General features: G+C 44.9%; 1 protein-coding gene across 8 annotated transcripts in view; it reads left to right on the top strand.

Annotated features, from left to right (window-relative positions):
- Patj (PATJ, crumbs cell polarity complex component) overlaps positions 1 to 13,280 on the top strand; it is a 302,745-nt gene that overhangs the window by 271,495 nt on the left and 17,970 nt on the right. For all 8 annotated transcript variants that reach the window (XM_039109186.2, XM_039109188.2, XM_063287101.1 and 5 more), the window contains 6 exons: positions 1,381 to 1,528; positions 2,422 to 2,508; positions 5,974 to 6,082; positions 6,620 to 6,657; positions 8,780 to 8,902; positions 9,569 to 9,673. In XM_039109186.2, coding sequence (XP_038965114.1) covers positions 1,381 to 1,528; positions 2,422 to 2,508; positions 5,974 to 6,082; positions 6,620 to 6,657; positions 8,780 to 8,902; positions 9,569 to 9,673 — 610 coding nt within the window. The remainder of the gene's footprint in view (positions 1 to 1,380; positions 1,529 to 2,421; positions 2,509 to 5,973; positions 6,083 to 6,619; positions 6,658 to 8,779; positions 8,903 to 9,568; positions 9,674 to 13,280) is intronic.

The following is a 13,280-nucleotide window of genomic DNA, read 5'->3' on the forward strand; positions in this document are numbered from 1 at the left end:
CGACCCAGTGTAGGTGCTGAGAACATAACTCTGGCCCTCCACAAGAATAGTAGATACTCTTCAGTGCTAAGCCATCTCTCTAGCTCCAAGATATACACTTTTTAAGCTGTCCAATTTTGAAACTAACTCATTCAATAAATAAAAGAAGACTTCAAATAAGAGGCTGAGGGGTGTAGCTCAGTTGAGAAACTCCTTCCTAGCAAGCATGACGCTCTTAGAATCCCAGCGCTCCACAAAACAGCCTTAGAGGTACAGGCCTATGATCCCAGCACTGAGGAGGTGGAGGCAGGAGGATTGGAAATTCCAGGCCAGCTTGCCTTAAGGAGACTGTGGGTGGTGGGGTGTCATCAAGGAAGTACAAGAGGAAGGGGAAAGTAATGACAGAGCCATTAGGGGCTTTTGAGACGGCTCGATGTGTTAAGGCAGAGGCTATCAAATTGATGACTTCTTAGATCCCTGGGACCCACAGGCTGAAAGAAAAATACCAAATCCCATATGCTGTCCTTGATGTCTATGAATATTCGGGCAAGCACATATCCGTATAAACATGAATACATTAACATAAACACATGAATAATTAATAATTTCATTTTTAAGAAAAGGAAATCATTATCAATGGGCTCTTCTCTAGGAAAAATAACTTGCTCACTTTGTGTGAGGTGCTGGGATCACCCCAGAGCCACACTCACACTAGAAAGCAGTCAGCCAAGGACCTATATATTCCAGACCACAAATTCTACCTTTTTAAAAAGTAAGACGTGGGGGATGGACAGATGGTTCAGTGGTTAAAAGCACTGACCCAGAGGTCCTGAGTTCAATTCCCAGCAACCTCATGGTGGCTCACAACCATCTGTAATGGGATCCGATGCTCGCTTCTCATGTGTCTGAGGACAGCTACAGTGTACCCACATATATAAAATAAATAAGTCTTAAAAAAAAAAAAGGTAGAAAGTAGTGCACACCTTTAATCCCAGCATTTGGGAGGCAGAGTCGGGCTGATCTGTGAGGCTAGCCTGATCTACAAAGTGAGTTCCAAGACAGTCAGGACTACACAGAGAAAACCCTGTCCTGAAAAAAGCAATAATTATAAAAATAAAAAGTAAATTACGATTTTGCTTCACTAAGATCATATATACTCACATACGCCAGTGCTTGTGTCAGGTTTATCCAGCAATAAAAAGATACACAATACACAGCACAAATGGGCTTCATCTAAGCATCAAGTTATTAGAAAGTTAGCGGATGGCATTGGACTTGATGGATTGGTTTTAGAACTTCTGGGTCTTAGATCTTAGATCTTTAGTCTTTATAAAGAATGTCCGATTTTAATTAATACCTAACTGGCCGTGCCAATCCCACAATGCTTGGTGATGTTTGCAGGAGTGGAAGCGGAGTGTTCATCTCTGACATTGTGAAAGGCGGAGCCGCAGACCTCGATGGGAGGCTAATTCGAGGAGACCAGATCTTGTCTGTGAATGGAGAGGACGTGAGACAAGCCTCACAGGAGACAGTGGCCACCATCCTGAAGGTGAGTCCCTAAGCAGCTTCCAACCAAGCTACGGTGATCAGTGCTCCCAGAGCTGTCCCAGTCCATCTGACCTTGGTTGTAAGTCGTGATTGTTCCAAATGCCCAAGAACTGATGTAAAGGAAAGCTATCGTGATGACCAAGCAGAGAGGGGAGCCTGCCTGTAGACCTGGGGCAGTTTCTCATGCTACTGAGCATTCCAACTGTCACACTTGTTGGCAATCCAGATCACTGGACAGAATGTGCTCTCCTGGAGGAGGGAATCCATCTCCTCCCCTCTATATCAACCCCAACTTACTGCCAGAAGGAAACGCTAAAGCACCTCTATACTGGTTTCTTCATAAATAAAACCAGTCACAAAGCTCTGCTCCACAGGACGCTCCCACCCTGGGCTCCGCGAGCCTGTGGGAGCCTACAGCTCAGACTGCTTAGTCTGGGGTCTCGGCCTCCTGGAACTCCTTCCTCTTTGGTTGCAACCAGTGGATCTTGAAACAACTGTGGAAATTTGTGCAGACGGGGCTTGTTTACTAACCGCGTGCCTGGTTCAGCTCTGTACTCTGCAAAGGGCCTGGATTGTGAACTGTCTCCTGTTGAGTTTCCCTCTCTGCTGTTTCCCACCTCCTGACTGGTGTGTTCTTTTGTGACGATCCCTTTCGTCAGAAGGGAGAGGAAGGGGAGAAAGGCAGGCACACTGAGATCAAACCACTTGAACTCAGCATTTGAAGCTACTGAGTTTCTGTTTTGTTTGGGTTTTGGGTGGCTGGGTCTCCTTTTGCCTGTTTTACCTGGGTGTCCTCTGGTTAGCCTCTGCTGCAGAGATGGCTGAAGGCCTATACTGCTGTTTTAGATCGTAAATGCTGCCACCTTTCACTTCTCATTTTCTTGCCTTCCCAAGTGCGTCCAGGGCCTTGTCCAGCTGGAGATTGGGAGACTCCGAGCCGGTTCCTGGGCCTCCTCGAGGAAGACCTCACAGAACAGCCAGGTTGTCGACGTCTTCCCAGCAGACTCACTCTCTCGTGTGTCTGCTGGGGGAAAGTCTCTCATTTCATATACGATTATTTAGAAATGATGTCTGAAGTTCTGCATGTTCACAACACCAGCTTCAGTGTGCTTTCGTTGTGTTTGAAATAAAAGAATCAAAGGTGGGGTGGAAATTCATTAAGGAATTTTTCTCTCCTTTAGTGCCTGTGTTTTCTTAGAGCCATTTTTTCTCTCTGTGTTCAATATTGCCTGTGCACACATGTACACAGCTGTGTTTATTTTTTCAAAGGGGAAAGAAAGAGGTAACATCTGGTGGCAATTTGACCCTCATTAGCACAACATTGTTGTATTCATCCAATTTAACATTGCTATAAAGTTAACTTGGGAACAGCCACTCACACATGCTGAGGGCAGTTAATGGTGCACTCCCAGGAGATCGAAGTCTGGGGGTTTCTCTCATGGCAGGGAGGTATTAGTGGGTGACATTTTGTGAGTTAGCGAATATATTTATTTGCAAGACTGATGTCAGTACCACCTTTTTAATGAAGTATTTTCACGGTAATTTGCGTGCGTGTGTTATAGTGGCTGACACATGGTGACTGCTCTTAGTCCCACTTGGCACATGATTCAGCTAAAGACATTTACAGGCAACCCCCTAGCCCTTCTTTTGAGGTAAAAGTGTGCCTCTCAGTTCTCTCCTCGCAGCTACAGCCTCCCCACAGCCTAAGGTGCGCTAGATTTGTGGTTGGCATAGCCGCTTCTGCAAAGCTTTAGCTGTGGAGCTCATTAGTGTGAGAAAATGGGCAGCGAAAGGTATCATGGAGGGCCAGCGAGCGGTGCTTAAATGCACTTGCTATCAACCCCGATGAGCTGAATTTAATCCCTGAGCTCCTTGGTAGAAGGAGAGAACTGACCCAGAAGTTGTTCTCTGACCTCCATACTCACTGTTGTCTGCGTGTCATAGAATGTTGTCACGTACTGTAGCATGTGCTTCTACACACACTCATGCGTGCACACACAGACATAATAGAAGAATTTTAAATCTATGTTGCTGATCAGACAGGATCACAGACTAGGTGCTTTGACTTAAGGAATCTTCTAAATGGCAGATGGAGAGATGGTTCAAGGTTTAAGAGCACTTGCTGCTCTTCCAAAAGGACCCAAGTTCGATTCCCAGAATGTACATAGTGGCTCACAATTGTCTTTTACTCCAGTTCTGGGGAGTCTGACACCTATACTCACACAGATATGAGCATTTACATGGAAGTAAATTTCAAAAATAAGAATATTCAAAGCAATCAAACCTAATCCTCACTGTTAAATACAGAGTCCCCACTCCACCTGGCTTCTGTAATTAGCAGATGACACAGGTGAAGAGTCAGGTTTTAGTGGAGACTTATTGACAGTAGGAGTTTGCAGGCAACAGTCTCAGACAAACCTGTCTGATGGAACTCATCTGTCTTGAATGGTCCATTGAAACCTCTCACACAGGAGGTAAAACTGTTCTCCCCCCGGATGAACAGCAGAGGCTGGGTAGACTGGATTTCTTACTTAATTGCGAGTTTGTACAGTTCGGTGTTTAGTAGTAGTTAGGTATAACTGCCTGTTCATAAACGTCGATGCCACATATACACAGAGCACGGTGACACATACCTTCCATCCTAACACCTGGGGCGGTAGAGGGAGGAGGGTCACAAGTTCAAGGTCATGCTCAATTAGATAGCGAATAAGATATGGTCAGCTTAGGTCACATGGGACCCTGTGCCACACCAATGAAAACTGAGTCTTTCCTAAAGCATACAGGTGTCTATAACCTATATGCAAATGAGCTTTAGAAGCTGAATTAATTGATGAGTGGAGAGTATGTGATTAAGAGCATGTGAGGCTAGAGCGTCGTCTTAGGGTTTAAACCACTCGTTATTCTTGCAGAGGACCCAGGTTCAATTCTCAACACCCACATCATGGTCCATGATGGACCTGGAGCTCCAGTTCAGGGATCCAGTGCTTTGGGCTGGTCCCTATGGCACACATACATAAAGCAAAACACTTACATGCATAAAATATAAATTATAGACATTTCACTTTTCACTTTATTTTTTGTTTTTCTGAGGAGATTCCCAAATGTGTGTCCAGGGTCAGTGTCCTCTGGCTCCACCTCCTTCGTGCTACGATTACATATGTGTGTGTGTCATGAAAATGTAGCAGATTTTCAATTATGGAATCTAGGTACATCTATAATTTGTATAACTTTTCCACTTGAAATCTTTCTTATTTCAGGAATATTTAAGTGTTTTTTAAAGAATTACTTATTTATTTAATGTACATAAATACACTGTAGCTGTCTTCAGACACACCAGAAGAGGGCATCGGATCCCATTACAGATGGTCGTGAGCCACCATGTGGTTGCTGGAATTGAACTCAGGACCTCTGTAAGAGCAGTCAGTGCTCTAACCACTGAACCATCTCTCCAGCCCTATGTAAATGTTTTAAAGGTTCTACCATACTCATTGGTGGTCATTAAGCTGTGATGGATGAAGTACCTGTCTGACATGCATGAAGCCCTGAATTTGTTCTTGATCCTTAGCAGAGAGAGAGAGAGAGAGAGAGAGAGAGAGAGAGAGAAGCTTCAGTCAAGCATGATGGCACACACTGTAACCTCTGTGCATGCTCAGGAAGACCTAAATTCAAGGCCAACCTGTAATACATAACAAGGCCCTGATGCAGAAACAGAACACATTATAATTTACCAAATGGTAGCTTAAATTTTCATGGTAATTGGGTACAAGCTTGATAGTTGGGTAGAAAACTTAGAGATGATATGCTCGCCATTAGAAATGGCCTTTGCAAATGTCTGGGGTTGTGGACAGTCACTAGCTATACGTGATTTTATATTATAAATCTCAAATATCTAGTTAAGTGAAGGAAACAGTTAAATGCAGGTATAACAGGTTGGCTTGAACCATTCTGCCTATAGGATAGTGTTCAGAATATAAAAGTAAGACACCCCTCAAGTCTGCGCTTTCTGCCTGATAGTTACTGCTTCCTCTAGAAGTCTGCACTCTGTCCCCTCTCTGCTGATTTAGCTCCACACACTTGGCTAAGCAGTTCATGGGCTGTAGCTTGGGTCATGTTAGTTTTCCCCTTAAAGGACAGGGCCAGTCACTGAAGGCTTTAACACCAGCAAACTAGGAAAATGTTTGGTTTCATGTGCAGCAAAACCAGCTCAAATGACTGTCTTTCTACTATGACTGAAGTGCAAACATCCACAGTGGGAACCCAAGAGCAAGTGTTTACATGGGCCTGGGGTGGAGAGGGGTGAGCATAGTGACTAGTTTTGTCTCTTGACTTTTTCAGAATGGTCTGTAGATATCTGCTGACCTCAGCTCCTGCAGACTCAGATGTAGGGTGTGGTTCTAGGGCCACGGGAGCACCTACACACAAGTGACCACATTGTCTCCCTTTCAGGGAGATCAGCACAGTGCACACAGCAGCTGTCGGCCTTCCTTTGCCCCAGTCATCACCAGCCTACAAAACCTGGTTGGCACAAAAAGATCTTCAGATCCTCCCCAGAAATGTAAGTTTGAAGTCAGCCTAAGCTACTTAGTGTGGCCTGTTTCAAGAGGAAGCGGGAGGGAGGCACACAGATCCCAGGAGCAACAGAAAAGCAAAAACTTAAGAGTGTGTCAGAAAGTGCTTGTTTACAGAGAGAACATGAGTATGTTACAGTTGGCTGAAGGGCGTGAGAAGCGAGAGTGGAGGGAGACAGGCTTTTTTTAAGGCCCTCGTGGGTGAGGGTTATCTTTGAGTAGGGCAGAAAAGTGCACAATGAAGCATAAGTGTATTGTTCCCAGCTTTGAGTAACCATGTTTCAGGCCATTGGTGCTGCAGCACATCAGCTTTGGGCAGACCGGAAGGTTGTGGCCCCCTCTGCCCACGCTGGGATATTGCCCCTGAAGACTCAGTTGGGTCCTGATGCTAAGGAAGGGTGTACCCTGCTTGCTTTAGTCTCCGTTCTTGAAAAACGTAGACAATCGCCGCTGTCCTTATGGGAGCGTCACATCTTAGGTCTGATCATAAGCGTTAATGGACGGTCTTGCTTCTTTATCCACAGGCACAGAGGAGGAACCACGGACTGTTGAGATAATCAGAGTAAGTCAGTCGTCGTTTTGATTCTACTTTGTTCATTTTCTCTCTGAATGTAGTGTATCAGATTATATGTTATTGAAGTTACTAAAGTAACAGAAATAGACTTTTAAAAAGTAGATTGAAGCATGTAAGTGACCATTGTGAATTTTTTAGTATCCCCTTTTCATAGTAGTGCGTGTGTGTGTGTGTGTGTGTGTGTGTGTGTTTAATGTCACACAGCAGAATAGTGGACATTCTCTCATCGCACATCTTTGTACCTAGTTGTGTGAACTTGGAGCCATGTCAGCATTCTTGACAGCAGAGAACCATTGTTCCTGGTTATATAATATTCACCCCCTTGACTGGATGTACCTAGAACTTTCTTTAATCATCTTCCTTTTATTAAATAATTAGCATATTTCTTTTCTTTTTCTTTTTTTAAAAGATTTGGTTTTATTCTGTGTGTATGAGAGTTTTGCCACATGTGTGTCTGTGCACTGTGCATGTGCCTGGCATGCACGGAAGCCAGAAGTGTGGGCCTTGGGCCCGTCCTCTGGAACTGGAGCTGTAGATGGTTAGGAGCTGCCACATGGGGGCTGAGAGTGGAACCCACATCCGCTTCATAAATTGCAAATGCTTGAACTGCTCAACATTTCTCTAGGCCCCCATGTTTAATTTTCCACCTTATATAGCACGCATTGCTATGTGTCTATTTTTGCCTATCTCATGATAACAACCACCACCATAACTCCAGTCCCAGAGGACCCCAGGCATGGGGTACTGTACGTCTTCCTGCATGTTGACAGGCATGAGATTTTGTCCTAGACTTCATGATTATTAAGTTGTGTGTATCTACTCTGAAGAATAATGTTGCGTACGCGTTGAGAGGGAAATTTCTACCTGCTTTTGTGGTGATTTAAAGCAAAGCTTAATAATCAAAAACTTTGGTATCCTGGTTGAGGGCTCTTCTGCACTTAGTAGATTAGTGATAAGCCCACACATTTGTGCTCAGAATTCGGGGTCTCTTTCCACTCTGCATTTCCTCCCTCCATATTAGCAGCCAGTGAGCCTCTTTTTGGTTCCTCTGACTGGAAGGGCTGGGTTTGCAGCAAAAAATCAACAGTTCAGCTACCTTTTCAGCTCCTAGTCTGACTGGGATTCTCCCTCAGAGCAGAAATGTACCTAAAACACACACCAATGAGTGTGCGCACACACACACACACACACACACACACACACACGTACTTGAGCACTCGCACACATCGCTCACATACACCCACACAAGTGCGTGAGCTTGTACAAGCACACACGGGGTGGTGAGCCTGCGCTGTGTGCCCTTGCTGTAACTTCTGCAAAGTTTCACTTTTCACCAGTTTTGGATTCTTTTGGTTATGAAGCTATGGGCCATAGTCTTTGCATTGTGACGAGACCTTCCTTCCCATTATCACCCACAGGAGCAATAGATGGACTCCCCAGCCTGCCCAAACTGCAACTTGTCATTCGTGCTTTCAGCCATTTTAAAACTATTAAGCCTCCTAGGATGGGGGACGGGGCGGGACGAGAGCCAGATCTCTGTACAAGGTCATTCTTTACAAAGATTTTCGATACTATTTTACTTCCGTCTCCAAACTGTTGTCACAACAGTGGGCACCCTCTAAGATCCTTTGTTTAGAGCAGGCATGCAGCTCTTTTGAAGCCAAGTGTGTTTGTTCACACCCAGAACATGATATGTGTGGCAGTTTAATCATAAACACCATATGAGAACACACTTGCCAAGTCCGCGTCAAATCGGCCGCTCCACTGAGCAGTAGCGAAGGCTTTTGTTTTTTAATTTACTGCTGCTATTGGCTTTTATCGAGCCTCTTCTGTAGGCCAGGACAACACCGTGTTATCTTATGTACACTCAGATTATCACCCTGTACTGTGCAGTCTACTTCCCCATCTTGTGCGTAAGGATGAGGCTCTCTGAGATGAGCTTCTCTGAGGCCCCCAGGACTACCGGACAGTGAAAGCTGACACAGGCCTTTTTGATGCCCTACGCTCAGCTCCCATGCTATCATGGAGAGTTTTTGTTCAGTGCAGTGTAAGGACAGACTGTCTGCGCCTATTACTAAACACGCCGGCCCTCTGTTTTCTCTCTTTGTAGGAGCTCAGTGATGCTCTTGGAGTCAGTATCGCTGGAGGAAAAGGAAGTCCTTTAGGAGATATACCGATATTTATTGCCATGATTCAGGCCAATGGAGTGGCCGCACGTACCCAGAAGCTGAAGGTAAAATATCATTTGACTAACAGAAGGCTTGACAGTATGTGTCATTCAGGGGGAGGTTGTAGCCATAGAGACCTTGTTTAAAGTTGGAATTACAAAAGCCATCAGATGCCCTTGCTGCGGACAGAATACATTAGCAAGACAGTAGACCTGAAATTCATTAAGTCCCTGGACGCATAAAAATATTGTCCTTATCAAAGCTTGGAGAGAAAGAAGGAATCCCAGCTCCTAACATCCCTCTCAAGACCTTTTAGTACCTCTTTTACCCTAATTGGTTTTTAACTTAGATTTGATCTTGGAATATTCCCCCAATTGAATAACGATTTTTTTTCTTTTGTCCCTTAATTTTAACTGAGGTATAAAAATTAAATAGAAAGACCTGGCTTCCTCTTTGGAGCATCACTGAACAGTTAATTTGTGCACCCCACTCTTACTAGCTACCAAAACACAAAAGTGACCTGCGGCATCTCTTAGCAATCAAATCTAACCCCTTTGTCTCTCCGATGGGACCGCATTTCGAGAAGCCATTGAAAATTCCCCACACGCCACAGCAGCCAGCTCTCAGCAACGAGACAGATGGGAAATATAACCTACAAAGAGTTTTAGGTATTCTCCTCAAATTTAATTTTTCTTAATGATAGCGATTTTCTTCCACTTTTGTCCTTCCAGGTTGGAGATCGGATTGTGAGCATTAATGGACAACCTCTGGACGGACTGTCTCACACAGATGCCGTTAATCTACTAAAGAACGCCTTCGGGCGCATTATCCTGCAGGTATGTCGAGCAATGGAGAACCAGCTGGCAGAGGCAGATAAATGACAGCAGAAAAGACGGAGCAGAGCGCCACTGGCAGTCGCCTCGCCACCCAGCAGGGTGCTTGCCGATGTGAATTATTAAGGTTGAAAGCGAGAAATTATTATTTTTATTCAGAAATTCTTTAATGCCACCCATACAGGCATGAGCAGGATTATCTGAACGCATAACAGGGGGAGAAAAATTACTCTCGGCTTCATGTGATAAATCAACAAGGCTTTCAGCTTCCGCCGCTCTTTTGTAAATTGAAGTTTGCTATGACTAGGAAATGATTTCCTTTCTTATATCCAAAGACTGTTCCTGGGTAGCCAAGCACTGTTTCCTGTCCCTTTAAAGGCAGAGAGAAATACAATGCTCTTTCTGCTGTGCCACGAATGGTTGCCAGCACCCTGCAACTCTTACTGCATGGCAGTCATCAATTAAGGCAGACAATTATTGATCAGCTGTGGCCCTGGGAGTATTATCCAGAGCAGCAGAGAAATCCAGGAGGAAGTAAAGGCAAAACGTGCTGTTCATTTCCCCTCCCCTTGTTGCAGCCCTTCCTTGTCTCTAAGACACCATGCGGAGAGTGGAGAGGCAGCACACTGGCAGTGGCTTTCTTTAACAAGTGCCCCTAAAATGAAGGACTGTAATCACGAGAGAGGTAGTATAAAATGATTTACAGGTAAAAAGAGTAAGTCCCACAGCCAGCACTCAGATAATTCTGGCCTTAGAATAGGAAGGTTGAGTGGAAAACCCATGCCGTTTGAAAGAAGTGGTTTGTGGGGTTTAGCTCTGAGAACTCAGTGGTCAAAGTGACAAAGCATTTAGCCAGGTGCACACGGCAGGAGCCACAGAACCCTGTCTGTGGTCTCCACAGAGTGGATGCAGTAGGCCACATAGTTTTTGGGTGCTCAAGTGTCTGCTGAATACCAACAAAGCAGTGCACGGCGAGCCTCAGCTTCGCCTCTCCTCTGTGTGTGTTGGACATTCTGGTCATTACTCCATTCCTGCTACAGATTTCCTTTTGGTTTCCCGTCTTCCAAGTTCTACCGACCCCTAGAGTCACTTGTTGCAAGCGCACCTCTTCAGTCTCAGCTGCTAGTCACCAAAGGCGTGAGAGAGCAGGGCCTCAGTGGGAACCTGAGTAAGAAGAAAGGGCTTTCTCTTAAAGTCCGGTATTAGTGATTTTCCTGCACACTGGCTAAATTCATTCAGCTCCACCTTTTACACAAGGAAGCATGACACAAGCTGAAGCTAAGGCATAGCTCAGTGGTAGAGCCCTGCATGGCCCGCTCAGCACCCCTACATCCCAGCCCCCCAAAGATTACATTTTTAAATTACCTTGGAAGGCATGACACCTCTCAACATGGGGGCTAGATAGGAGGGTCCAGAGTTGGAAACCACCCTTGGCCTCATAGTGAGTTCAAAGCTACCTTTGCTTACAGAGTAGGTTCAAAGCCAGTCCTGGGGCACTTGAGGTACAGTATTTAAAGAAAAAGTCAAGAAGACTTAGTTTTAGAAGCTGAATTTGGTGACGTATCTATACCTCAGAACGTTGAGGCCAGAGGATCAGTCAGTAGTTCAAGGTCAGTCTTGGTACTACAGAAAGTTAGAGCTAAGTCTAGGCTGAAACCTTTTCACACAAAAACAAAGTTCACAAAGGAAACACTTTATTCTTGCTAAATTGCTTCTGTCAGTGTACTTTTTAAAAATAGTCCTTATAAAGGGCCTAGGGAAATGGCTCAGCAGTCAAGACCATTGGCTGCTCTTCCAGAGGACATGGCTTCAATTCCCGGCCCCCACATGGTGCTTCATAGCCTCTGTTAACTCCAGTACCCTCTTCTAGAGAAAGAGTGGGACATGTGGCTCACTAGAAGAGTGCTTGCCTTGGGTTCCGTCATAGTACCACCCGTAAGTGAGGGGAAAGCACGGGGACCACAGTTAAGGCAAGAAATCTAGAGTCCGAGGTTAGAAGTTGTAAACAGAAACACTTGAGAGAGAGGAATGGAAGGAGGGAAGGGAGAGAGAGAGGGAAAGTGGAGGGAAATTAAAGAAATTTAAAGACCTAAACAGTGCACATATTAAATAATAAAAGAATAATACCTACCTAGACTTTACACTTTCAGGAGAAAAGTACTTGCTAACTATAAAGAGCAAGGCATTTGAATGCCTCTGGCTTTTTTCTTTAAATCAGTTTTCTGAGAGAATTACTTTACAGTGTACTCTAACAAGTGAGCAAATACCACAGAAGATGCTGTCACACCACATAGTGTTAAAGTCCCCGGCAGTGGGCACGGAACTCAGTCTGTCCAAGTGGAGCAGGAGGAAGGGCACCTTGAGAAAAACAGCTCTGAACTAAGGAGAAAACAGGGAGGGTTGCACAGTGGGCAGAGCCCTTGCCATGCAAGCCTGACAACACAAGTTCAAGCCCAGGAGAGAACCGATGCTTGAAAGTTGTCCTCTGACGCACACACACTCATGTAAATAATAACAAAGTTAAACTGAAGGGGGAAATGAGGTCTTGAGCATCCCATGTATCTAACAGTCCTAGAAGTCTGAGGTGAATTGCAAAAGATAAAGCTGATCTAATAAAAATATAAAATATAAAATATATACCAACTGCATACTCTGGGAAATAAAGTTACTCCATAATCAAGGAAACATTGACATATGGGAAGTAGCAGGCTTAGTAAGAATAGCATTTAGGTAAAAATTAAGTCATGACCTTTGGGAGGTTTTTTTGGTTTTTTTTGTTTTGTTTTTCTGTTTTTGTTTTTGTCTTCTGTTGTTGTTGTTGTTGTTGCTGCTGCTGCTGCTGCTGCTGCTTGGGGACAAGGTCCAGCTGTGTAGCCCAGGCTACCCTCAACATCTAATATAAAACAAAGAAATCTAGGACTGGGGATCCCACAGAACCATGGGTGACAGCTTGCCTCATGTGTTGAGAATCAGATAAGAAATGGTGGCGGCTAGGGACGAACTTGTTTTCAGTCTGGCCACTCTGGAAAGGCAGAAGTGAAGGATGTCTTCAGATGGCCCTCACCCCCCACCCCCATGAAGGAGACTGGAGCTCACAGCCACGGTCGCTCTGGTTGATCATTGTGTGAGCACTGCCCATACAGAGTCTTATCAGGACGAGGAAATCACCCCTGCCAGGGGCAGTTCTGAGTGCAGGATGTTTGTCTCTCAGACTTAAGATCCTAGAATCCCAGGAGAGAAAGACACAGGGAGAAATCACAAGAGCAAGATGGAGTTTGTCAGGACTATTTCAGGTTACAGCGATGACTGGAGACTTGTAGGTGCCACCATGGAGCAGGGGGTTGTCAACGGTGTGTCGATTATGTCTCCTGCAAATCTTGAAAAATAACCTCTGTTGTTCTTATCTGGTGCCTTCAGCCTTGAACGGGGAGGTTGCCAGAGGAACATCCTTCAATGATTAACATGTCTACTGTACAGAGTTGAACAGGAATCTGACCCAAAGTTGAAGGTAGCAAAGGAGACAGTGGAATGAAGACGTAATGACCAGCTTGCCACGGTCCCACCCCACATCACAGTACAGGCCTTTGCTAAGCCCCTGCTTCCAGCAAGA

The sequence above is a fragment of the Rattus norvegicus genome, chromosome 5 (assembly GCF_036323735.1).
Source record: "Rattus norvegicus strain BN/NHsdMcwi chromosome 5, GRCr8, whole genome shotgun sequence".
NCBI classification, from domain to species: domain Eukaryota; kingdom Metazoa; phylum Chordata; class Mammalia; order Rodentia; family Muridae; genus Rattus; species Rattus norvegicus.